General features: G+C 34.2%; 2 protein-coding genes across 4 annotated transcripts; both read right to left on the bottom strand.

The window, feature by feature from the left end:
• Positions 1 to 182: 182 nt before the first annotated feature.
• Positions 183 to 8,628, bottom strand: LOC108193365 (CSC1-like protein At3g54510). 3 transcript variants are annotated; one of them, XM_017359986.2, is made up of 11 exons: positions 8,551 to 8,628; positions 8,090 to 8,414; positions 6,400 to 6,540; positions 5,643 to 5,706; positions 4,893 to 5,105; positions 3,925 to 4,116; positions 2,810 to 3,108; positions 1,855 to 2,134; positions 1,062 to 1,340; positions 713 to 946; positions 183 to 535 (listed from the first exon to the last, which is right to left on the bottom strand). In XM_017359986.2, exons 2-11 carry the CDS (start codon positions 8,398 to 8,400, stop codon positions 389 to 391), a joined length of 2,160 nt encoding a protein of 719 aa, XP_017215475.1. In that variant the 5' UTR covers positions 8,401 to 8,414; positions 8,551 to 8,628; the 3' UTR covers positions 183 to 388. The 3 variants fall into 3 exon arrangements, with proteins under 3 accessions (XP_017215475.1, XP_063941066.1, XP_063941077.1); XM_064084996.1 differs by lacking the exon at positions 8,551 to 8,628 and having other exon boundaries at positions 6,400 to 6,474; positions 8,090 to 8,534; XM_064085007.1 differs by lacking the exons at positions 3,925 to 4,116; positions 8,551 to 8,628 and having other exon boundaries at positions 8,090 to 8,534.
• Positions 8,629 to 8,853: 225 nt separating this feature from the next.
• Positions 8,854 to 20,341, bottom strand: LOC108203250 (uncharacterized). The gene is made up of 14 exons (XM_017372025.2): positions 19,842 to 20,341; positions 18,785 to 18,874; positions 17,311 to 17,373; positions 17,107 to 17,193; positions 16,860 to 17,009; positions 16,658 to 16,773; positions 15,567 to 15,801; positions 15,369 to 15,479; positions 13,660 to 14,718; positions 13,307 to 13,570; positions 12,590 to 12,775; positions 11,251 to 12,411; positions 10,522 to 10,872; positions 8,854 to 9,631 (listed from the first exon to the last, which is right to left on the bottom strand). Exons 1-14 carry the CDS (start codon positions 20,223 to 20,225, stop codon positions 9,317 to 9,319), a joined length of 4,572 nt encoding a protein of 1,523 aa, XP_017227514.1. The 5' UTR covers positions 20,226 to 20,341; the 3' UTR covers positions 8,854 to 9,316.
• Positions 20,342 to 27,623: the final 7,282 nt, after the last annotated feature.

Genomic DNA, 27,623 nt, shown 5'->3' with positions numbered 1-27,623 from the left:
ACCGTTTTGAGTTCAGTGACCAACTTGATACATTAAGCCCACTTCAGTGACCAACTTGATAATTAACCCGAAATTTATTAATGAATTGCTTTTTATTAAACTAATTAAATTAATTAAAATAATTCCTATATATTAAAATATAAAATCAAAAGAGGCCTCAATTGAAAAGCATGCAGAAGGTATCAAGTAAGCTACATGTACAATGATACATGTATTTCAGTTCCGGGTCTCCAATAATACAATCATGTCCACTACTCTATCAGATTAATGTATGAATCTAGTGACTAAACAAGCTTATGAAAGCTCCAGCTATGAAAGAATTAGAGCAAAACATAATGACCAAATGCTGCGATCATTACCAAGAAAAAAAAGAAGAAAAAAGGCGATGTCACAAAATCAATGGCTCCGCCAAACTTGATTCTTCGTTAACACTTGCCGGCCGCAAACAGGGAGGGCAATAGGCATCCAGTGCTTTTTGATAGTTACTCTCCATCAGGCCATTCTGTTCATCAAGTTCATCATTTTTGGCCGCATCCTGACCATGTTTAAAACATAATGCATTCACTTGCTAACAATTTCTGTAGTTCTTGATAAACACGTGTATTTATATTTTATCATAGTATGTAGTGGGGCCTAAAGTAACCGAAGTGACAGCTACACTTCTGGTTTCAATCATAAAACTGCTGATATAACTTACCTGGACAGAACTTACCTGGACAGAGTAATTGTCAAATGTAGGAAGGAAACGCATCTTGCAGTACTCGTTGAAAAGCAAAGTAACTATTAGGAGGGGTATTGTTGCAAAGGATGCTGATGGCTTTGCCTTCATCCCAAACAGACCTATCATAGTAATTTGCATGATAACAAGTGCAATAACGATATAGTGATGGATGTAGGGCCAATATTGACCACACGTCTCGTATGTAGTTTTATACACTTCCTGGATCTGCCAGAAAAAAAATGTTATCATTCATCAGTTATTCAGGATAGCAGTGTACCAGTGCATATTTAACTCCAAACACGTAGATGATTAGAGTGTTTCAAGATTGTAGAATCCTGACCTGGTGAATAAACACAACATATCCAAGAGCAAAGTAGCCAATTAGGAAAGGGAGCAGCAATGGTGCTACGACTGCATACACCATGCCGATGAGTATAAACAGACAGATGAATGGGATGATTCGGTAGTAAGGCAGAGAATAAAGATAAGGATTTTTATTTTTCCCACGTCCCCATGTATGCAGTTTAATACAGTTCAAGACAAGTAACCCCGGCTGAAGAATCTCCAAAGAAAATCCTGTCAACCCACTCGTCAAGATATATGTCATAAAGAAGTCTGCCTGAAAAAACAACATAAGAAGTTTATGATCTATTACCTGATCTCTACAGAATTACACAGAATAATAAATTCAAAATATCTCATATATAGAAGGCAGTGTTCTATACAGTATAAAAAGTCAACAAGTACAAGATTAGTCATTGAGTAACTAGTCGGTAAGAAATAAAAACCAAGGCAACAGAGACTGCATGATGAAGCCTTCGTATCTCCTATACAAACAGCTAATTTGCTTTTAAACAGTAGAAGAAAGTATTTATAACAATTTAAAGTTGTATTTATACTGCATTCATAGAGAATAAGTAATAATACACAGTAATTGTGGGGTGAACACAAAAATGTTCGAAAGAAATGAATTCTGAAATTAACATGTGGATTATCCTTTTAGTGAATCCATGCTAATATATCACAAGAGACGGAGCCTGATCACATGCTATACTGATGGATATTCTACAAACTAAATGCACCAAAGAAAGTTATACAAGTAACCGGAAGGGACAATAGTTTGACCAACTTACCTGAGCAGAAACCGCGCTTGCAAGATGACTAGGAAAATCTTTGGGCTGGCTAAAAGACTTCCCGATTTGATCAAGTAATGAACCTGATAACAGACTTAAGAAGAACACATTTCCAACTAAAAAGTAGAAGACCATGTTGCAAGCCTTTATATCCTTTCTACTTCTTGATACATATCCTGCTAGTTTAGCCATTCCAATCATTGCAAAAGGAACTACGTATATACAACCAGTAAGGATCACACTTGGAAGATAGCCTGTTATTGTAGATCGTAATCCTGGTCTGAGACAAAAATAAAAGGCTAAGACATTAATTTACCATTACACATATAACACCAGTGACATAATAAATACAATACCACAAAGTTAATGTATAAGAACTCAAAGAATCTCAAGGGACTAGAAAAATTTAAACCATAGCAACGTGGTTTCGCTGACACTGATACGGGATGATCAAAATTCACATAGTAAGCATAACTCCGAACAAATTAGAAAAGGTTGGCTTGTAATAAAAAATATATATATATATGATCAGAATGTGATCTGAAATTTTGAAAATGCAGAGAAGGTAACTAGATATTTGCTTTTGCTATGTAATTAGTGCCTATCCAGGGACCACATATATGGTTATTTCATCCTTTTTCTTTTTTATATATCCAGTATCTCCATGTTTATAGACTCTGGATCAAAACCTCCCATGCCCACGCTGTAAGTGAAAAAGTTTGAGGAAGTTTTGATACATGGTACAACAGACAGGGTAACCATGTAACAGTGGCTATGCCATTCTCGATCACCCAGTAATATCAACAGAAAAGTTAGCCACCTACAGTTTACACAACCCCTAGTTCCTGAATGATAAAAGCTTTGTGTTTGAGTGACAATTTCCCCAACTATCAGAGTATGTACTCGCCCACAGGATTGACAATATTTGAGGAAATATGAGAGTAAATTATCTTACATCAACTGCACAGCCATGGCAGGAGGAAACCATTTTTTAAGTTTTTCAAATTTCGCTATTCCTTGAACTGCTGTCACTGGAATGGCGAAAAAAATTGTAAGCAGCGATGCAGCCACCAAGACTGTAATTTTATACAGTGGTAAACGTTTATATGGTATCGCCAAACTCCTCCATAGAACATCCCTGGGTTCTGGAGCCATTTCAGTGGTCCAGAAGAGTGGATTTGAGTGCTGCTGAGACTGGGCAACTAAGGTAGCACCACGCCGCGAACTAAATGTTATAAAAGCAACAGGCATATCCTACAAAGTAGAAAGGTAAACTTGATTAAAATTTGGAATATTTTGGTCCAGCAGTTAAGAAAATTCTGGACAGATAATATGACATTCTGCATTAAAACAAATGTTTAGCGACATTAGTTAACCTCTATATTATTATAAATGCAAAATGCTTATATATTTCAACAACTCACAATACAACTATGATTCTAGCAACTCTGACACCTGACACAATAGTTAATGAGCTACATGATGATGAGCTTTTCATGATATTATACCAAGTGCTAAGTAATCATCAGAACAGTTTACATTAAACCTTTTGACATTCTATGTTTGACATGCATGAACTGTTTTATTCTACTGAGAAAATACAAGTATTTACACAATGGCTACCACTGCCAAAATAATAAGAATCATAATTTGACCAAAACTTTCAAGTATCATACAGTAAATTGAGCAGGAAATAACCAAGATGACCTAATAAAGTAATGATTACCTACAAACATAACCAAAAGGATATCTGCATTCTACAATGTATGCCACAATATTCCAGGAAACTGGTTTCATGCCAACAACTTTAACAGATAAAATAATTTAGAAGAAGTCCGAGAGAAATGAAAAAATTCGGAATATTTATGAAAATGGCAAGATCTGTAGTATACAACTAGTTCTTCATATTTAAATGAGCATATCTTCTAGCACACCAGAAAAAAACTAGTTCTTCATATTTAAACGAGCATATCTTCTAGGACACCAGAAAAATGCGCACAAGCAAATTGCATGAAGACTGCGTGCAATTTTAACCTTGTAATAGTAGCTGACTGTAAAAAAAAAATATACCTTTTCTTCAAGCATCTTTTTCCCTCGAGTTTGTCGTATCTTATGATGGAGCTCTTGAAGTTTTTCCTCAAGCCGTTCGATTTTCGTGTCGTCATTAAAAGCTTGAGACAGGGAAGATCCACTGACATGTTTCTTAGTCAATGCTCTTAACCTCAAAGTTTCAATCTTGTCTGATAATTTTTTGGCCTGATTCTACATAAATAGCAAGTTAAAATCACTTGTTTGAACGACTATAAGTGATACGATATGTGTAACTGATATAAGCTTATTTTTGGACATTTAATATTAGCCAACATAGTATTCAAAACCAAAAAGATTCAATACTTTAGCTTCTTGATAATTAGTTATGAAAGGGCATAGGAAAAGTTAGAGGAAATGAAAACAATCCATAGGTTTGAAATGCTCATTAAAAAATATAGAAAAAAATCATTATATCGGCCTTAAAGATAAAATGACATAGCTGTGCGTGTGTGTCCGAGTGTATACAAAGATTAATTGGTATATATCCAGTGTAGCATATATTATTCTCTAAAGGGGCGCAACTACACAAATTCAGAGTGCAGATAACATTTCACTATGTCTAGTGCTCTCCTAATCTCTGGGATAAGAGCAATTTAAGACCGAGTTTCAGGTATGGTGAGGAGGAAAAGAGAGGAAAAGCTGAAGGGACTAGTCATTTTACATCACATTTAACTCTTTGACATGCACATATCTTCTAAAATAAAATCTCAAAACAATTTTGAACATTATAACTAGCCATAACAACAAATCAATTTCATCAAGAGATCAATTAATTTTTAGCCAACAACATGCTCAAATCTCACTGTAGTTAATTTGAAGAATGTTGAAAGCAGAATGAATGAACAGTAGATAAATAGAATATAAACCTAGCCTTTGCATTAAAGATGCCATGCCATAATTTGACCATGAATAAAAAAGGTTCTAACAACTGTTATTTTTATTCTTACCAACAGATCTTCAAGATCCTTCCCTTCATATAAAATTTGACAAGATCGATAGGTATGAGGGTGATACTTGGAAAAGAAGTGATCTACACAGCATCCATGAGCCTTGTGTTCATCGCAGAAAGGAATATTTCTAACTAGAACTGTAAACTGACTTGGTTGATGTCGTAGAAGACGTAGCTGCTGAACCCTTTTGACCGTGATATGCTTGTATTCCTGAGTATGACACGATGCAGGAAGTCACCTGTTATAACCACTTTACTCAATATCAAACTTTACCTAAAGTTAAGTACATGAAAACTTTATGAAGCTAAATAGTGTACTTCACTTCACCATATTTCATAAGTCACAACAGTATATAGGTTTTCCTACATTTGAAGATTTCTTCCTACATGCATGATGTAAGTTCATACATTGTAATGTTAATTCATGGAAAGTTAACCACCAAAGAAATAAAGCATGTAAGGGCAAGCATGTAGGTATAAGACAATGTTTTTAAATTGTAGTTAACCATCACAACAATCTACGATTGTTATGCTAATCTCTGGTAGAGCACACAACAATCCCAAAATAAATAATCTAGTGTATGAAAGAATTAATCTTATCCCTTTTTTAGATACCCTTAGAGAGAGGAGACAGCGGGTGTGCAGTGTGAAAATAGTGTGAAAATAAAATAATTTGACAAAATAGGCTGTGATATCTTGAAAGTTATGCACTCTGCTAACAATATATAAAAAAAGGTGTAGAAATTACCTTGTGCATCAGATATACTCCATATAAAGTGATAAAACATAGGCATGAATAGTGCACCCAAAGCCTGTTGATAAAAGAATAATTACTCTATGCTTGAATCATTCTTGAGAGAGAATTTCTTCAATATGTGGAACAAAGGCAACAATGTAATAATATTGAACTCTCGACTTGGCACTTTTGTGAATGAAGGACAACAGACACCACTTCTTATGCGACTTTCTAAAGCAACATACTTAAGTTTAACTATTCAAGAAATAAGCCATATGCACGAGAATACAATTTACATCTAGCCCTCTCCAAAAAGAAAGAAATGAAACACAATAGTGTTTGTCCATGAGTCGGGAGAGTCAGACCACAAAGAGGAGTATAATTATAGAATCAGAGGACTACAAGACTTGGCAGTTCACCTTCCAGTGTTGTATTAGTAAAAAAAACATGCAAATAATCATACTCCCTCTCTTTGTTCTTTTCACCAAGGATCTCTTGTAGTTCTTACCATGTTAAAACCTAGGTGACATGTTTCTTAAGCAGATGCTATCCCATTATTCCACGTCTAGTTTAGAACCAAAACTTTGTAATTGATCATTGCCCGTAATGTTGTACATTTATGAAAACAAGGTCATTGGAAAATTGTGAAGGCTTTTGTTCAACTAGGTAGTCCTCCAACATCTTCATACCAATATTTTGGAGCAGAAGTTAATGATTAACAGAATACTGTGCATGTGACTGCAGAATTACAAGCCGTAAAAAACATTACCTGTTTGAGCCTCCACTAATATTCGAAATAGTGAAGTGATCCATTGATTGCGGATCATCAGATGACCTCTCATTGCTGCAGTAATTGAGAGGGAGAAGTACACATAAACCAATAACTGAGCAGACAACAAATAAGTTGATCCTGTCCAATACAAATTTGTATTCAGGTATAAAAGAATCTAAATATATCTATATACAAAACCCTTTCATGAATGTGCCCTATATGCACACCAATGAATTGAGATCACTATTTGTTAAAATTATTGCAGTATGGCATGTGTAATACAATATAAGTTCTAAAAAAAATCTTTTTTATTGAGGATTCAAAAGTCTAGACCATATAAAAGATGAAATCAAAAACAAAAATACTCATCAGACCTCTCCTTGCAAGAAAAAAGTTAAGACAGCGAAAATAGTACTTAACCATATAAGTAAGCATATATTTGAAGTTCAGAGCCATGGATACAATTAAAAAATTAACTACAGTCTAAAGAAAAATGCATCAAGTTACACTGAGAAGTCTGACCCAAATTTGAAAAGTCTGATCAAAATAAGTGCATCTAGTCCATTCTCCTCCAAAATTTGATTATCGGTAACATGAAGAGCGTGAGGAATCCAATGGACAGAAGGTACAAGTTTAAGTAGACAGGAGGAGTGATCATGATATGGTGGAACATGGTGATTAAGATTTATTGCACGAGCATAGTATATGGTTGCATTACAAGGTAATCTCTTGAAAATAGCAAAGAGCCAGAGGAGAAAAACGGCTACACCAAAATTAATGGCTGCAGAAGCATATATGCTACCCGAGTTCACCACAGAGACGTAGGAATACACGGAGGAGCCCAGGTCAAGAAACCTCATTTTCAGATGAGATACATTGTTGTGGATGTGTAGGTTTATACAAGCATGTCAAACATAGCAGAGAGACAGAGAAGTTGCAGTTTGGAAAAGAAGTATAACTGGCTTGTAACTGCCATGGTCATGCAAAGATTTTACCATATCTTTTCTTTTTTTCTTTCAAAAAAACAACATATCTTTTCTTTTTTAACTTATTATTTTCTATGTTGTTTAATATATGTAATTTTGTATTTTTAATTTAAGGCATACTTCTTATTAGTATTAATTAATCAATTCATATCTTAAAATAAATTATTTTTTACTTATCTTTTAAAAAATTATCCTTTAAAATACTTTGTTATAAAAATAAAATCATATATTTTATAGAATATAAATATTAATATAAATCTTAATGAAAGTAAAACACCTTCTATATTAGCTTATTAATATAAATCTTAATGAAAGTAAAACACCTTCTATATTAGCTTACAAAAGAAATTAGTAACCATCGTTCAATTTTTTACATAATAAGACACTAATATATTCAATTTAAATTTTCATATTCACAAACTACTTTTAGTGAAAAACATGTCCTTCCATAAAAAAACCTTCAAAAATTTCACTATCAAACCTCATGAAAAAAAATATTTATCCGTCATAAATTTCACTATCAAACCTTATAAAAAGAAATATTTTCTATATTATAACAAGTATGCAAATAGCAAAAAATATTACCAAACATACTACCAAACGCTTATATGATTTTACAAACACTTTTTCTATGATCCTGTTTCTTACGCAACTAAAACTGAAGTGCATTTAGTAAACACCCAAATAAAATGGTTGAGTACCCGAATTTGAAGAGACGGATGAGAACCAGAGGATCAAGGCCACAATCCTGAAGAATATCATCATCCGTGACTTTAAGAGCGTCTCTCATCCATTGCAACGAAGGAACAAACTGCCGGAAATAATATTGACGCCGATCGAGAACGGGGATATTAACGTAAAGATTATCTTCTTCCTGGAGGGAGATACGTCGAGCATAATAGATATCAGCGTTGGAACGGTGTCGTTTAAAGATTGAGAAAAGAGTCACGAGTATAAGAGCTACTCCTATGTTGATTCCTGCCGATGCTAGTAGGCTTTCCCCTGTTATCATCCTCCTTAAATCTCCTACACCAATTTATAATTGTAATCTATTCTGTTGTATAGAACAGCAGTAGCTCATATATTTTAGTATTGTTTGCTACTACCGACTATCAAGTTAGATTCGCATACATGTATGTAGCAAGTAAGAGAGTGTTGGCACCTTTTGCTAAAACGTGGCAGCTGTGCAGCTACTATGATGACGCAGACTTTTTCTGAGTCTGTTACTTGAATATCATTGCTTAAATAATAGATGATATTACAAGAGATATATAGAGGATAAATATTTATAACTTTGTACTTCTTAAATATACTTTATTTTATATTTTTACTGAACTGCTTTATCTAAACAATTTTGCCTGCTTTTTAATAATTTAAAGAATAAATATATGTTACTTCAGCCAGGGTGGAAATCGGGATGGTCGATTACATACTTCCATTTAAACATAGCTACGAAATGAATAAATTAGCCACAATTATGGAATAGATAAATATCAAGTAAAGAGGTCTACACATCTGTACAATAAGTCAACAACTAACAAGCATGTAGAATTTAGTTTAAATGCCGTCGGATGCCTAGTCAGTACTCAAGTTTTCTACAATAACAGTAGTATTGCCCTGTAGCTGAATGCAAAAATAGTTGAAGGGTTTTTTTCTCTGGGTTAATAGTTGATACATGCCAGGCAAGATTTCCCATACATTTTGCACCCCAGCCAAAATGAGAGATCACTGGTTTCTAGCATACAAACTGTTGCTTCTTCTGGAAACCAAGTTCAAAAGGAGACATACTAAGCTCTAGACAAATAAGACCTCTTTCGTGTGCTTCCTGACTTCCTCAAGATGCACCACTGAATATTGATGCACCCAGTTGCCTGTAACTGTCAAGTCTTTTCCCTTCCAAAGTCCAGATGGGCATACCTGGTGAGTTTTTACTCCCCCCTTTCCTCATCTAAACTGTTACCAGGGGCTATACTATTACCGTCAACTCCAGGTGCTTCTGTTGTGAGATTTCCATTTACACTTTGAGGACCCATCTCTCCCTCTGCCGCTGATGGGTGTTCTACAACTGTAGGATCTTGAGATTTATGCTCAGCTGGCACGTCTTCCGGGGACCCATTTTGTGATGCAGGTGTATCAGTATCCATCATATCACCTGAGGACAATGAGTTCTGAAGACCATTTTGCCCTGATATACTCATCATTGGTGCATGTTCTGAGTAGGCAGGAAAGCTCAGCATCCGTGCCTGGCAAAAAGGGAGTTTTAGTTTACAATAACTCGATGAAAAACTAAAGAAATCCTTATATATTTCTCCAAACAACAATATACAAGAAATTAGACCTTAAAAAACTTAAAAATCAATGTACCCTTATGGTAAACTATGTATATAAAGCTTGGATCTAAACAAAAATATGAACAATCAATCAATATGGTTTGAATCCCTCGCATAGTGTATATCATTTAAAACTGCTAACTATTCTTGCTTACAATAGTAACTAATAAATAAAAATACATAACACAGGCCAACTTCGTTGTTCTCAATACTATTAAAACACATAACGTATATACCACATAAGAGCTCAGCGATGGGAGATATTTAGCATGAAATGAACCGATAAATTGTACCATGTTAACTAAGTTTCCTGCTCACGAGATCAAGGCATCAGGACTTGCCGAGTCTCCTGCAGTTGCACGATTCAGCAACCAAAAGCTACCACTAGAAAGTATAAAGTATGAGAAAGTCTGGACACTTTTGCAGGTCGAGAAGAAAGAACAAACAGGTCTAATGTTATGTTTAGCAGGAGACAAGTATTATACAGGACTAACAACTTTAAGAAAGCTCTTAAATTCGAGCATTGTACAATTAACCATTTCGTTTTAATAGTGAAGATGGTAGATGTATCTTCAGTATACCTCCCATAATTCAATAATTTAATGTCTTTAAAGGGAAACTGTAACAACAAATTAACATCTATTTTTAAAATATATGTGTATATATATATAGAAGAAAAATTGCTAGTACTCATGACCTCAAAGTAGGATTGCCTAAATGACTATGTAAAGCTAAAAAACAAATCCAAATCAGGAAGAAAAATTGCTAACAACATATCACAAATAATATATAGTAGAAATTACCTGATACACCTGATCCATTTTGTAGTTGACAATACTAGCCATCTCTTCAACCCCGCTGACAAGTTGCCCTTGTCCAGTGTCCTCCACGTGACGATTGGTAAATGCTGTAACCTCATTTAAATTAAGGGCAAGCAGATCTGGTCTCTGAAGCAGAAGCTGAAATGTGGGTTGCAGTTCGTAGCATTGTTCAAACAGTGATCGTCGACCAAAAACATATAGGCCCAGACGTGCACGAGACATGGCAACAATCAATCTTCTAACATCACGAAGGTGACCCACAAAGCGAGTACGGACAAGCGATAGCAATATAAAATCATTTTGTTGACCTTGAAATTTGTCGACTGTTGTAACCTAGAAACATTAAACAAGTGAAGCTTAGTTCCATTCACATCGAAGGAAAGGAGAAAACAGGGGAGCAAATCAGAACACAAACTTAAGTCCGGTATAAACTGCTAAGTTAAGGTAGAAATCTACCAGTGAACATGGGGGTGGTAGAATGATTATGAACCAAGTACAACCATTATCTATCATTGGACATTAAATCTGGCATTGAAAGTGCACATACTAGTACTGACAACTAAATTCAAAATTGTTCTGAGCAAGTTCTTCCTTGATATGATAGACAGGTAGAGTACTTTGTGTTTATTGGTTGAACAAAAAATATACTACGGTGGAACACTTATTGACTAATTCAATACTCGCCTAATTTACTTTTATAGCTGTACTTACTTTGTGTGGTGGGCCAATGAAATCATATGGTACACATCGTCTGCTAATGACATCACGAATCAGCAGCTTTTGGCCATTATAAGTTGTCAAGATGGAAATCTTATTTGCGGGGTATCCCAATAAGCGCATGAAAATGTAGACACTGACAAGATATTCAGCCTCTCCTTCATTTTGATAGAACCATGGAGAAGGAGCACTCTCACCTCTCCCATGGTAATCAGGCACATCTACTAACTGATAATCATAGGAAAACCCAGCATTTGCTCTATGGAAAATGGCATTCTCCTTCACATTTGGAAGATCTCCCAGATCCCTATACCTCCAGTTGTAGAGTCGAGCTAAACTTGGCCTAGCTCTACCTTGTGCATTGAGCTCAATATATGGTATACCCAGTCGGACAAACCTTGTGAATAGACTCTGATCCATGTGACTGTACTTTTGGAAAGCCATATTCTTTACAACTGGAGGCAATTGGTGATGGTCACCAATCAAAATACAGCGCTTCAGTCGAGCGTATCCATCTTCCTGTCTCTGAAGCAACATTGGAATAAAAGTTTCGATCTCCAAAATTTGAGCACTTTCTTCCATTAGTAGATTATCATACTTAAATCCCAGCTGAAGAAAATCTTTCCGCTTCAGAGCTGCATGAGTGCAAGTCATTGCTACAATTTTTGCCTGTTTGGTCATCAAGTAGTTTGCCCGATCAGCTGTAGACTTGAGCAATTCAAAAGCCCGACACTCTTCAAGCTCTTGGAACATGGTTTTTAGATGGCGAAAGCACCCTTTAGCTGCACGCATGTCTTTCTCAAAGGACTGGCTGGTAAAAATTGGATTTGGACTATTCGTAAAGAACTCTTTAAAGGGGAAGAAATCATGAACAAAGCTGGGTTTCTCTTTATTCTCAGGCTTAGCACATGCAGCCAGAAATTGTTCCCAACGAGAATACACATGAAGCAACCAGAAGTATCCAGCTGTTTCACATGTATAACCAACATCCTCGGGCAATTGAAGAGATTTCGCTAGCCTCTCTACTTCAGCAAGCAATTCTAACCGTCTAACAAGCATTGCATTAACACGGCCTTGGCGACTGAAATCAAGATCTGTTGCTAACTCTTGTTCACCTTGACCAAGACGGAGAAGATAACGAGCAGGCACGTCCCTCTGTCATGTAAACAGTTATATGCTTAGACAAATGAGACTACAAAGATATTAAAGCAACATAATACTTCCTAAGAACTTTATGAAATAATAGTCCGGCACTACACTAGCAAGGAAAGGGAATAACAGACATCTAATATGCTCAAATTGAATAGTAGTTTGCAGAGACTTGAGTACAAACCTGCATTATCTTCTCAAAGAGATCATTCAAAGCTTGATTTGAATGAGTAATTATCAGTGTTCTTTGAGAAGGACAGTTGTGATATAGGACATTCAAGATCTGCACAGCAGTATCAGTCTTTCCTGTACCAGGTGGACCAACAACCATAGTTAGCCCAGGCTGAATACCTGAGATGATAGCTCCAATCTACAAAACCAGGATAAAGAAATTAATGAAAGCTATAATATGAATCATAGGCCGAAAAACAAATATCTCCAGGAGTAAAGAATACATAAGCGTTTGATATTTGAAAATTCTTGTGGAATGGAGAAGGCCCATGATATACACCCTATCACTGATATACTATGTCACTTCCAATTTCCGAGAATATATAAAATAGTCAAAAAATAACTTGGTTTTGGTATCTTAAGAAGAAAGTTACACATAGGAACTGAACATTACTACAAAGTTTTGAACCCCAAAAAATACCTTGTCTCCTATATTGGGATCCCATGTTCAACGGATTTATTATATAACAAAACAATAAGCAAGTTCGCATGTATTTGTAAAAATAATATATAAAAATGAAATAAAATAGAGTGTAGCTTTTAAAGCATCCATTTGTAACAAAAAACCAGGTGATACAACCCAGAGTCGGAAAAAAATTAAAGGACATATCAATATATCATGCAAGGATGGTCGCATGCATAGACATCTATAAGTGGAATTGGTTAGAACCTGTGTCGGGGTGAATCTAACTGAGTTCTGCTTTGGCTGATCCTGGGGATATGGGCCTGGATCAGGAGGGATATAAGCCTCAACAATCAGTGTATCTTTCTCAGAACCATTGTCTGCTTTGCCAACAGCATCAATTGATGCTACAGCAGACTTCTCATTACCAGGAAGAGCATGAACATTGCCTTTTAGATTTCTAGGAAGTTTGATACGGAAGGGAGGACTTGGTAAAAGGTTCTCTGTGCCATCCGTATTCAAAAAAGAAACCTGCAGAAATGTGATCGATGATTATACAAGGATGTTATATCGGAACACTAAAGTATAAGCAGTCTAATCATCGACAACTATAAACAAACCTGATAATCTGGAAAACACTGTAAAACATGGTCAGCATCAAGGAAAGTATCTTTAAAATCTACGGTGTCCAGAAGATCAGGCATGTTAGTCCACTGTGCTGCAGAGGGATTCCCATAGCCCAAAAATATATCATGCAACCAATCAGGCACAATACAAGTTTCATTCATTAGATCTCTAATAGATTCCAGAATTGCTTTAAAATTGTTTTCCTTGGGCTTTCTCCTCATCAATACATTAAATGTACCATAAACATCATCTCCACCTTTTTCTGCAATATCAGTAACATCCATATGATACTGTGCCGTATCTAGAGCAACAGTTACAGTTCTCAGTTCTCCTTTTGGAGGCTTCCATTCATCTCGTTTAATTCGACCAGTGAAATCATTCATGAGAGTTCCCTCCTCGTCACGCATCTCAATAACTTCACACCCGCGTACATATTGAAGACCAAGCTTTTGTGGAACGGTGGCAGTTTCTGCCTCTTCGGCACTCAGAGGCTCAAACAACGGGCGAATGGAAAGTAGAAACAGAACATCATGCTCTTTCAGGGAATTCCACTCAGATCTTACTTGTGCCTTGTAACTGGATATACTGAATGTTACTTCTGCTGTAACAGATGATGGTTTAACTTCTCCAATATTTGGTTGCTTAACAGACCTGATCTTAAATTCTTTTATCGGCACGCCCATTCTTGACCAACCACGAAAAGCAGTTTCTCCTTCATTATTGACATAGGCAAGTAAGTGTGGTACAGCCTCTTGTATATCCTCTCGGATTTCATATGTTGACTCAAGACGAAAGAGGTTGAAATTTCTAAGAAGGTAATCATGAAGGGTCAAAAATTGCAGATTAAGCTTTGGAAGTGCCAGACATCCTTCCCCGGAGTAATTGATGCTCGGTACAAGGCTTTCATCCCACATTATCTGTTCATTTGGGTAGAGAGGTAGAGCATTTATTGCTTCCTTCTGGGATTGTTTTCTTTCAAAGTAAGATACCATCACTTCAATCAGAAATTCTTCCCTTTCAGACCAAGGATCATTCTTTGACACCAGTTTGAGCTAACGAAAAAAGAGATGTTAGCCAAGAATATACATGCAGGATAAGAAATAATATATGAGGCGATAAAAACCCAATATAAGCTTTTAATTTAAAAATATCTCACTAATCCAGCAAATAACCACTTCCACACTGAGTATAAAAATTTTAAGTGCCAATTTAATCAGTTCAATGCACCATCATCAATTAATGGAAATTCATAGATATAGTAAGATTCAAGTTTCTCAACCCCAAAACAACAGTGAGGTGGTAATATCTACAACTATCTAAGACATATCAGGGATATAATAAAAAGAAAAGATCTGAAGTATGGACGAAGAAAGTTTATTAGAAACACAGTTGTTATCTAAAAAAAGTGAGCATGTATGTGCCGTCGGCAAAATAATCCATTCATGTTGTAAACTTTTAGAATCAAGAACTTATATTGTCACTTTGTCAGAGTTGCATAATATAAAGACAAGAATATGAGAGACCATAGACGCTAGAAGGCAAGCTTGACAACAATAGCAATGGAAATCTTGACTCTTGACATGCCATGACTGTGGGATATCACACTCGCTTGTGTATCATATAAGTTTGCCAACCAAAAGACATACACATTCGAAATCACCAACTCTCTGAACATGCTGTATATATAGTCCATCTGACTAACCTTACTACAGACTAGATCCCTAAGCTCTTGTTCGGTAAGTTTAGAAAGCTTATTTGAAAGATCGGCACGCCTATGAATTGATCCAATATTCGCCAGAGCAAGTTCTCGCAGCTACATGCAGGAAAATAAGATTGAGATAAATCGACCACATAATTTCACAATTCCAGTTAGCATAAAACATTGAAAGAGAACGCTAACCTTTGGGACTTTCTTAAACGCTAAAAGTTGAAAGGAGTGAACTCGTTCATAATGAGTCTGAAGCACCTCATCATCGGTCATCTGCCTCCCTGAACGGTCATCAATCTCAAAGTTCTCATAGTACTGTAGCAAGTCAACCAATTGCGAAAAGAGCTTTCCTTTCTCATGTTTGTACAGATAACTCAAATGACATTTGGCAACTACTGCTACATCAGCCACTAAAGGCCTAAAAAATCTGTGGCAGAAAAATGGAAGGCGGGAACATGAGATAGGTATTAGTTCCAAACACAATCTTCTAGATTTTACAGATATTAAGCATCTACATGAAATTCATAGTATGCTCAATCGTAGATATTATACTTCAAGACTTTTGAAAATTTAAGTAGTATGTGTGTGTGAATCAATGAAGGGCCTTTGCAACAAATAGGTATGCTTGCTAGATGATTATCACGTCCATCGGCCAACACATGTTTCACGGTTTCACTAGAGTATCTAGTGCCTTAAACTTCCACAGAAGGATTCTCACATCCCCCCTATACTTCCAGTTATGATAATTTAAACACATTAAAAAATTATCAAGTCCTATAGTTTCGCAAATTATGGCTCTAGAAAATCTGTGGAATACATTGTTAGGTATTTAGATACAATCAACACATCCAACTAAAGGTATTTTCCTTTCAAGTTGACTTAAACATTAGGAAAACTATTTAATATCTGATACAGACACACACACACACATATGTATATTCATATAGCATTTCAGATTTTTGAGCTTTGTTGCATTTCTTTTCAAGTGTGGAATGTGTTTATACAGCAAGCTCACTTGCTAACCTTTGGATATAAACTAGGTAAAAGGAAAAAATATAATATATATACATATATATATATATATGTACAGATCATCTAAATTCAATGTGGGTAATATATATTATTTAACAATTATATATTCATAAGCTTATAATGAACTCTCCAGAGGGTAAATTTAGTAAATATTTTATGAAAATCGCTATTTTGAATCATTTATAATAGATATAGAATCAAACGTGACATCATACTATTTTACAATAGAATAATAATCAACACAAACATACCTCCTAGTCGGAAGCTGGCTCAAGAGGTCAATAAGAAATTCCACAAATCTCTCACAGTACAAGATAGAAGATTCATTAACTTGTCCAGATTCATCAACAACCTCACAATCAAGTACCTGCAGTAATATGTGAAGTCAGATATCTTAGATACTTCAGCGGTCGAGTTTACATACTAAAAAACCAAACTGCTTAAAAATCACACCTCTAAAAACTCTTCAACAATACTCCTCAAAAACTTTACTTCCAGCACAGTCGATAGATCAAACGACTCGTCTCGTTTTTTAGCCTCCTTTGCTTTTTTAGCTACCTTTTTCCATTTCTTAATCAGATCTGGATTAAGGCACAGCTCAATCTACAGTAGAAGGCAGATGCAATATAAACAACCCACTAAAACTGTTTAAAGGAAATGGCAATAAAAGAGATAATAAGAAATATGACTACAAAATTACCTGAAAACGGCCATATGATAGACTATGCCAACACTGCAAACTTGTTAACCTTAAAAATGTTTTGCTCACTACCTCATCTTCCAAGCTCTATCACCAAATAAACAGTAAGATCAACAAAAAATACATATAATTTGAAGTTCCATTTTATTATCAAACAATATGTAGTGCACCAAACACTACACTGATACAAGAATGCTTTTGTACCTGGAAGGCGTTTATCATAAAAAGAAGGTAATTAGTCTTTTCGGCAATACTCAAGCTTCTTCCCTGCAATCATTTTTAAGATCTTAGCTCTCATAATTTGTAAATACATAGTTATGTATTAATCATATGTACTGCTAGCCTATGCACATGGGCCTGTTCGCATAAGTTAAGTTAAAATGAATTATGATTTACTATATTTTAGACAGATACTCTTTAGTTACTTTTAAGTTCTTAACATGACTTACAAAAATAAACATTATTCTCCGTGAATGGAACTTCAAGTATTTACGTATTATTTTTTTTATTTGCATCAATTCCAGGTCATGTATTATTAAATTATTAAATATATTATCCAAAAAACTTATAAGTAAAAAACTACTCCAACTTCACAACATATAATAACTGCAAGTACCATGTGAGTATTGTCAAGGCAGGCCAAATAGGTAAAAAAAAATATTAAGCTTCTTTAAAGGACTATTTTTCAAAATATCCAAGTACCTACCTTTTAGTGACAATTATGCAGAAGTGCAAACCAGCAAGCATATGAATATAATGAATTAATGATAGAACCAAACAGGCAAGGATAAAACTATGAAGCATAAACTATGTTGACCTTACTCCCTCTCTAGTAACCTGCTTGGAAGAACACTATATCTAAGCAAGTCCCCCATCAGAACTTTTAACATATTATACTTGTAAATTGTTCATACGCTACAGACCACTTCCTACAGTACGCTGTCTCATATTTATTTTATTTTTTTTGCGAGGAACTACCCCACAATACTGCGGGGTTTCAAACCTTGGGTTATGGACCGCCCCACCCATAACCAGGTAAATCCGGATTCAACTACTAAGGGCAAGCGTGCCAAGCGTCTCCCAAGAAAGTCAAACCTTGGTCGGGAAATATTATGTTTCTAAAATTTATTGTTCTTTGGAACTGGCATTTCAGGCCTCCTTACATGGATGAAACTCGAACGTCAAGGTTTATTAATGATGAAGATATGTGTTGTGACACTATCCTTCTAATGTGCGCAGGAGAAGCTTTTGGGGGGAATCAGGAGTTTGTTTGGGTAATATCATGGTTTTGGTCTATATGCATCTAAATATTATCTATCCTTTACATGATGTTAAAGAGGTATTAGACTCGCATAACAAACATTTTAAATGCACAAACTAAAATAACTGCTTATAGAATAAGCCATGATGCAATCAAACATATTAAACTAAAGACAATGTATGGCAAGATAGTATTGTCATTTTAGTGCCTCAACGAGTTACTTAGCCAAAGGAGATTTTCACCATTTCACATCACATCTCAAAATTTTCATTAAGATAACAAATTTGACGAAATTGGGCATTTATTTTGAAATGGACTTAAATTAGTTTGGCTTAACCATACAGTTTATATAAGAGAGATATAGCAACATACATAACATACAATGGCTCCAGCCAGAAAATCAAGCTGTAAGCTTACCTCTTTCAAATGCAAAACCTTCTCAAGAAATGAGTTGAATAGATCCTTATTATTGTAGAAGCAAATCCAAGCAGCAACATTCTCCCGAAACTACCAATTTTACAAAATCCAAAAGAGAACTTCTTAGTTGCATGTTCAAATCATAATCTAAGAAATATAATAAATACAGTACCTTCCTCACTAAACACCCTCACAAGATCTGATCATAGAAGATACCCCCCAACCCACCCCGGTTCACAGGAACTGAGCTGAACACCCTCTATGGCTTACCATATATAGGATACGAACACTTTTCCGGCGCGCTTAAATTTTAAAAAAATAAATAAAACATATCTAAACACGTTCTATTTAGCTACATCATAGTTTCTGAATTTATTCTGATAATGACAACAAGATCACTAATACGACCTGCAATAAACCTATTTCTTGCTATATATACATATATTACACATTTGATCATTGTCTCTAAACCATTTGTGCAGAATTTTTTGTGCAGAATTTTTATATCATTACTGATACACATTTAACCATTTAACCATCTGTGCAGAGTTTGTATTTATATTCCAAGTATTGAGCTATCTGCTAATATCTTCTGTATACAAACATCATATATGGGCAATAATGGTCCTGTAAATCTGTATTAGTGTTCTTACTTCATTTTGCTATAAATTCTGAACTCACACTCATTTAATGGCTAGATGAAATATTTTCTTATACTAAATTTAAGATATCATTATCAAGTCTAAACATCGCCAAGATCATTTGCCAATGCTCATAACTCCAAGGTCTGGATCTCTCTCTTCCCCCCCCCCCCCCCCCCCCCCCCCCCCCACTCTCTCTCTCTCTCTCTCATATCCTTATCTTCAATCTCTAATTATATTCGCAAATTTTAATCCTATTCATTACTAGCCTAGGAGCCAATACACGCTACACATACACATACATTACTAGCCTAGGAGCCACTACATGCTACACATCAAAATTAATAAACATATAGAAAGCAACTCAACTAAACGCTACACTATCTGAATACCAAACATAACGAATCGAATACTACCTTCTCATTAATCATAAGAATCATTGACATGACATGCTCGAAAGTCGCCGTCTCGGGATCAAAATTCGGCCACAAATAGTTCTCCAGATACTGACTGACTTCCAAAATCATAACTCGCTGCAACGGCACCGTTTTCCTGCCACTCTTGACCAGCAACTCAGTGTGATAAATCTCCCTCACAAGCTCCTCACTAAACGCCTTCAATTTCTTGCCATCACTTTTCGCCCAATTCTCCTCGGCGATTCGCGTGAGCTTGTCTCGCTGAATCTCAAGTAGAGTGATTGAACTCGGTGCATTAGTACCAGGCTTTGACTCATTGAGTGGATACTCGGCGACTCGGTGGCGCTTGAAATCGAGAGCCCCGGTTCCGTATACTTTCGTCATGGAGGATTTGGAACCCTAGAAATCCAAAGCTAGGGTTTTAGATTTGAAAGATAGAGACAGACAAGAAGTTGTGCTTAATGCCAATGGCACGCACAAAATCAACTTCTCTGTTTTTTTTTTTTAATAAACTTCTCTGTTAAAAACACGAAAATAGATTGCACAAATTTTGACTTAAATTATTTCAAGAAAAAACTTGAATAAATCGTTTCTAAAGACATATACATAGTTACATGCGCTCCGAAATCGTTTTGCAGTCTGGTGATATTATGGAGTTTCGTTCTCTTTTTTTAATAAAATATGAATTTATATATACAAAATATGACCGTTATAATGAATCATAATTGATATATATTGATGGTTATTCTGTATTAATATTATTAAATCAAAATAATTGTCTTTAATTATATATATATATATATATATATATATATATATATTTTTAGCAATTACATTTTTATACAATATAAATACAAAGAGAAACGTGTGTAACATATATATTTAGCAGTTACGTTTTTTTATCTCTTTTATTATAGGCTCTGATATTGCTTGTATACGACCTTCGTGTTTGTTCTGTTAATAAGTTTTGTTGCTCTATGCGAGAGAAACAGATAACGGAATTGAAAGTTGTCTGAGAATGTCAAGGTTAAGAATTGTCGGTAAGGGAAGTAGAAATGAATTATAAAAAGATCTATACACGTATGGAAACAAAAGGGATCAATGATCAACACCGGTGATCTAAAAAATTTCATAAGAATTCGGTTTGTGAACTGCTAAGAAAAGTGTTCATAAACACTAAACATGCAAAACAAAAGATTTAAAAGGATCGTGAAAAGAAATCTATTCAACATATGAAAATATAACTTATGAAGATGAAAAACAGTTTCTTTTTCCTACTTCACAAACATAGCCACATACACATCTTATTAAGATAGTATCAATAATCTCAAGTTTGCATCACGTCAAAGATGCATTAAAATAAATTATTTATATTATTATTTTCAAATATATAAAAAAATGTATAATTTAGTCATATATTAAACATAATCGAAATATTACTAATGTTTTATATTATATGTTTTATTGTTCGAACTAAAATTTAGTTTAATTATAAATTATTTTTTGTGATTTTTACACAATTATGATATAATGAGAAGTTATAAACTATTAACAATTGATGCACGAGTTTTGTAGTGAGTTGGTGGATGTGCTTTCACACTCTTTCGTGGTCACACTCTAATGTCAAGTAGATCTTGTTACGCATGGTGTAACTTTTTGCATATTAAGTTTCGAGGACACTTGATATCCGTTCATGTATGGATATACACCAGAGTTCGTAGTACAAGAGTCATGTGGTTGGTCTTACAAATTTTAGCAAGACTATAGTATGAGCAGCATTTCTCAAATTTCTAAAACTGGAGGTTTAAATTGAGCCATAAGTTCACAAATTTTTCGTTTGGTCTATCCATACTTATATTTCGTAAGCAACATAACTCCTCGTGTATTTAATGATAATAATTATGTATCATAGATTTCTTTACTTTATAATTATATTAGTTATAATATAAGGTGGATAATATCTATTATGTTATTGTGTGGTGTTCATATGAAGAGCCAGTATTATATCCTCCACCACAAACTAGCCACCACAAACTAAATTACAAATAGATCATTTTATACATCAATATACTCATGATAATTAGTTTAAAAATTAGTGTAATAGATTATACCAGAATACATCATTGATCGGAAATGGGGTCTTGCTATGGTGCAAGTGATCATAAAATAGTTATTGGGGCGTTATTGTTGTGCCTGATAGGCTCTTATTTTGTTGAGGTAGTGAATGCTCAAATTTCGCAGACATACAAAGACTGCATTGCTGGTTGCTCGGATGATTGCTTTAAGAGATCCCAATCAAATATATGTGTCCTAGATCAGGCACATAAAAATTGTCTGTATGGGTGTTCTGATAAGTGATTGTATAATATATTCTACATCATTTATTCTTACAATTGTTTGAGGATGGATACAATTGAATCGCATGTTAATACAATATAATTGCTCTCTATATTGTTGTTGTGATATTCTGTTTTATATAGCACATTGGCTCTTTAATTGAGATTCTCCACCGAGCTTAATTCTTACCACTATCGTCTCTTCATGATTTATTATAACAACCCCCTACGTTAGTATTGTTGTCGTTGGGCAAGGGATGGTCATATGAGATTGCATGTACGTTAACTTTAACAAACCCTAACCCTGAAAATTCCCATCCTTTATCTATAATAGTGTTTTTTTAAAAGAATTAGGGGACGAAAGAATTATGAGAATATGATTCAGATCAGATATCTTAAAAAGCCTACATGCATTGAATTGGAGCCATTCAACTGCCCAATGACCAGATTTTAATGACCAGATTTTAACTCTTGAGCCCGGTAGTTATAATGCATGTTGGGAATATACATCTCTGCGTATACCTTTAACAATGTTTTGAACAATGTGTTGATTTTAACTAAGCCATCCTAAAAAAAAGGCATAATTATTTTTGAAGTGAATTCTGATGGCTTTACCATCTTTTATGCATTAAACATCCCACTATCGTGGACCTATATTAATACGAATGTTCCCACCAGCCCTGGCTAGCCCTATCATTTTTAGTAGTTTTCCTTCCATTTAACACCATGCATGCAAAATCCAGCTTCTTTTCAATCATTGTTTTGTCAACTCATGTGATGAGATCAAATCTTCTCTAGCTCAATAGTAAAGTTGAACATTAAGTTTCGTCATCAATTTTTTTCGCCCCCCCCCCCCTCCCCAACTTAATATAGCTCTTTGTTTTTGTAATTCTTCAACTTAGACCAAGATGTCACTCCCATTTCGCAACCTATCTTTCTAGAAAGTTTGGCTTGTAAATGCTATGAACACAAATATGATAGCCTCCCTTTTAGCATCCAATGAAAAACGTGTTTGTGATGGGCTTGAGAAGGTGAAAATGAGACTGTCCTCCTTGTCTAAAATACATCCTCCTATATATACCTGACCACAATTATTCTGAATAACTCTTATAATTTTGAAAACCGACTAGATAGTTTTTCCTGATCAGGATATGTAGGAAATCACTTTTGTTCAGTTTTTTTTTTTTTGACAAACAAAAGATTTTATTAACAGAAATCACTCATCGGAACCCAGCCGTGACAAACCCCCGAACTGTCAACTACAATCTGATTGTGAAATAGCCGTTTTGTTTTCAGATCGCTTAATGACAAGGCTGTCGTGTGCCTATCAAATAATAAATATCTAACAAACCTCCTAACTATGTAGTAGGGTAAGTCAGAGTCGTTCCCACAGAGACAAACGTATCAAACACTAGTTATTCTCGAACCAATCCAACTAACAAGTAACACAATAAAATATTGAGAGATAATAAACTAATACAAATAAAATCTAGAAAACAATCAAATAAAATATCTAGAATCAAGTATCCCCACTAGCATGAATCAATACAATTATGATTTTCTACCCCAATTAATCAGATGAATTACTCACGAGGAAAGATGCGCCCTATAAAATACCAATAACCTCTTCCGAGTATTAATTGGCTTCTCTAAAAATACAATCAAGCCTATTTCCATGGTATCATGCAATTTAGAGACATTAAACACAGCATCCTAACTTCCAAACAATCCCTTCTACCTATTTCCATGGAGAAGTTCATGTCCTTATTGGATAAATCACAACCATCTAAATCCAACTTCCGATGGTAGATAGATATCGGTTCAAACAATACACATAATCACGTCTGACCTGTTATTGTAAATCAGCACAACTCAATAAGTAAGAGCAATTAACATAATCAACTAGAGATCATCAAAAATCATGCATCAACCACAACTAGGGTTCAACTCAATCCCAGAATAAAATCTACTCTAGCATAATAAAATAAAGAAAAAGCAAAGATGGATTATACAATGGATTCTTCAACCCCGAAATCTTGAAGAAGAAGAGACAAAGTGTTTTAATCTAATCTAATTATACAATACAATTCTCTCATCTCTCTAATGTCTATTCTCCTAATATATATATGATTTTAATGCTTACAAGGAAATACAAATCAGTTTCTCAAACGGAATTGGATTTTCAAAGGAAAATTCGTAGCTGACTTTTCTGTCCTGTTTCTGGGCTGATTCTGTTGGATTTTGGATATTGGACTACCTTTGAATAATAGAAAATTCTTTTAGCTTCGCGTAGGCCTGTAAACGGATCGGATTTGGATCGGATCTAGCTAAATTCATATTCTAATCCATTTAAATTTATCGGATTCGGATCGGATCGGATCAGGGGTCGGATATTTTACAAGTCAATCCATATCCGATCCATTCGGATCATGGATAATCGGATCGGAGCCCCGATCCACTAAAATTTGTGAAATATATTTTTTTCACCGTGAATAATGTTTTAACTTCCATGCAGAAAAAAGTGATATTTTCAAGCTATATTAATTCATGAATTTTAACGTAATAGGTAAAAAAAAACTAATAAAGCTGTGTTTAATCTAAACTTTGTTGGTTGTTCCGATAAAAACTTCAACACGAGATTTATCAAGTAAATAGAAAAATTATAATTAAGTTGCTTAATACTTTTGGAGGAAGCAAATTATGATGTGCTCTCCTCTATTAATAAGGATTAAAGTCGATACATATGTATTAAATACAGAACGAGGTGATTGAGGGGGTTTTAAGTGGAAGAGTTAGCTCGTGTGTTTATACTCACTCTACACAAAAAAAAGAGTGATTATTAGATTAATCGGATGACAAGAGTGAGAGCCATGTCAAGAATTAGGAGCGGCTAATCGGTTATAAGAAAATATGATTTAGGATTTTGTCTTGTATTTTTAGAAATTTTTATTTTCTATGTAATATATTAATAATAATATATTATAATATAATATAATATAATATAATATAATATATATTATAAAGTTAAGTATGAATCGGATCGGATCGTTAACAGATCGGATTTGACTATATCCATATCCATTCTTTATCGGACCGGATTATTATCGGATCGGGTTATTAGCAGATCGGATTTTTTTAATAAGGATCCATATCCATTTATTTAACCACGGATCGGATCGGGTCGGATCGGATATCCGATCCATTTACAGGCCTAGCTTCGCGTGGGCTGTAAGATCACCCAATTCTGACTTCTAGAACTCAAGATATGGCCTTAACAGTGAGTCATGTGCAAGCAATCCAACAAATCCGAATTTCATTTTAATTTATCTTCAAAATTAAGCTTTTTATTCCAATTTCTTCCAAATTTAGGAACTCCTTGCTTCCTACAATAAAACATTAAAATCTATTAAATAAATATCCAATTAAATGCAAAATATAATAAATATGAGGAATAATATCATATAAAATATATATAAATATATACTCTATCACTTAACACATAGAATATTTAAATTCTTTGATCTAAAAAGTAATACAATGAAATATCGAGCAATCCAACCTACATCACTTATGAAACTCGTAGCATCACAATTGACCTCCACATAAGCATCATCTGTAGCCCAACGTTCAGAATTATCAGTTGTATCAACTGATATTTGAGCAACAAGGATCAAGAGAGGATTTCATGTACTTTCTCGTATTTGCACGTATCTTTTTGGATTTATCTTATTTTTTGTAGGAAAAAATATAATGAAATTTGATATTTGAAATTTGTAAGGGACTTTTGAACTTCTACTGAGATTTCAAAAAAAACTTCATAGAAGTTGGAATGATGTAACTTGAAAATATCTGGCTACGTAATAAATGCAATAATTAAATATAACCTGGTGTCCAATCAATTATGTTTACGAGTCCTAATTAATCATTAAATATTAAATTCATGGGTATTTAGTGAGTCAACTAAAAAAATCTATCAATAAAAAAATAATTGAATTTTCTAAGAAAGATAAGCAGCATTCAAGTCATCACATTCGACGTGGAAACTTATGGAAAATTAAAGAGAATGTTTTATGGTGAAGAGAACCTAAACATATTTGAATACTACTAAGAAATTTTCCTGTTTCTGAATATAAAAATTAAATTTATATTCAGAAAATAAATATTCAGAAATAATAAATTAATACGAACAGGGGCACATAATTCTTTTCTTAATCATGCTTTTACTATGTTGATTAAATCACATATATTATAAGAAACTTATCCTAATCGATAGATTAAACTATTATTACTATCTAATAATAAAAAGCAAATTAAAGTGATACCTTTTTTACAAGCTAAAACAAAAAGATATACAACAAACGAATCTGGAATAAGTTTAAATTTTTCATAAATAATTAAAATTAATTTTATATTATAAGTATAAGAAATATAAATTTCGTGCCCGGTTTTATTTCAGTAATTCAGTATGTAATTTTTTTGTTTTGATTTGTTTTATCCGAGTGTTAATTATTTGAAAACACAGCAAAAGTGGAGGAGCGTGTAGACATAACTTGTTACCCTTCCGCTCCGGTTGGGCCCACAGAAACCCCAATCCAGTCCTTGCCGCCCACCCACCGTATTCTACTTTTCAACCGCCCTTTTCATATCCACTTGTTTTTGCTCACCAAAACATTTTCACAATTCAAAAAGAGATGCTAACTCACTTTTATTCATAAAGAAACTTTCTCTGTGAACCAGAAGAGAATACACACGCGTGAAATAATCCATTTATTGAATATTTATTATAAAAAATAAAAATATCATAATTTGTAAATTATTACTTGAAAAAAGTTAACATTACAATCGATAAATAAGAGGGTGTGTCATTAAATGAATATTAAAAAATTGTATGATATATTTTTGACAACATTCAAACTTAACCAAATTATAGAATCCGTTTGGCTAAACTTATAATTATGACTTATGATAACACTGTAATTTTAAATATTTGTTTAAAAATGTTGACTTATTAATGATTTATGAATTATTAAAAATAAAACAATAAAAAAGAAAATAATTTACTGATAACTTATAATTTACAGATAATTTTTATCAAAAAATTAAGTCACGTTTCTGACTTCTTGTTAATTTAAGCCAACTTTTTTTTCATTTAGAAATAAAAAAATAGCTTAAAGCTGACCGGAGGAGCTCCTGCTTTTTCCATTAATTTAGTACTTCGCATGCATTTGAAACACGAAACTAGTCATACAGAGCCTTAAGCTTTATACAATGGGAACAACAAAAATAAAGACACGCCATATGTTTCAGTTTGATTGTCACACAATAGTCTCATTTAACAAATACTAATCCAAAGAATTGCCAATCAAAGGGCCCCAAACTTGCATTAGTGCAGGTCAGCATCAAACACTTATCTCACCCTTATTCAAATATGACATGATTTCCCCAT

This window comes from Daucus carota, chromosome 1 (genome assembly GCF_001625215.2).
Source record: "Daucus carota subsp. sativus chromosome 1, DH1 v3.0, whole genome shotgun sequence".
Taxonomy (NCBI): domain Eukaryota; kingdom Viridiplantae; phylum Streptophyta; class Magnoliopsida; order Apiales; family Apiaceae; genus Daucus; species Daucus carota.
The sequence above is the reverse complement of the archived record's forward strand: the minus strand, read 5'-3'. Positions and strand labels throughout refer to the sequence as shown.

What these genes read in the sequence shown, in the direction of transcription:
- LOC108193365 (XM_017359986.2), bottom strand. Translation starts at nt 8,400, where the DNA reads ATGATAACAGGGGAAAGCCTACTAGCATCGGCAGGAATCAACATAGGA. An exon ending in ATCCGTCTCTTCAAATTCGG is followed by an intron (nt 6,541 to 8,089) that starts GTACTCAACCAT and finishes TGTATTGGACAG; the next exon opens with GATCAACTTATTTGTTGTCT. An exon ending in GCCATGGCTGTGCAGTTGAT is followed by an intron (nt 2,135 to 2,809) that starts GTAAGATAATTT and finishes TTTTTGTCTCAG; the next exon opens with ACCAGGATTACGATCTACAA.
- LOC108203250 (XM_017372025.2), bottom strand. Translation starts at nt 20,225, where the DNA reads ATGACGAAAGTATACGGAACCGGGGCTCTCGATTTCAAGCGCCACCGA. An exon ending in TTCTTATGATTAATGAGAAG is followed by an intron (nt 18,875 to 19,841) that starts GTAGTATTCGAT and finishes TAAAATTGGTAG; the next exon opens with TTTCGGGAGAATGTTGCTGC. An exon ending in AAATGGATCAGGTGTATCAG is followed by an intron (nt 9,632 to 10,521) that starts GTAATTTCTACT and finishes CCTTTTTGCCAG; the next exon opens with GCACGGATGCTGAGCTTTCC.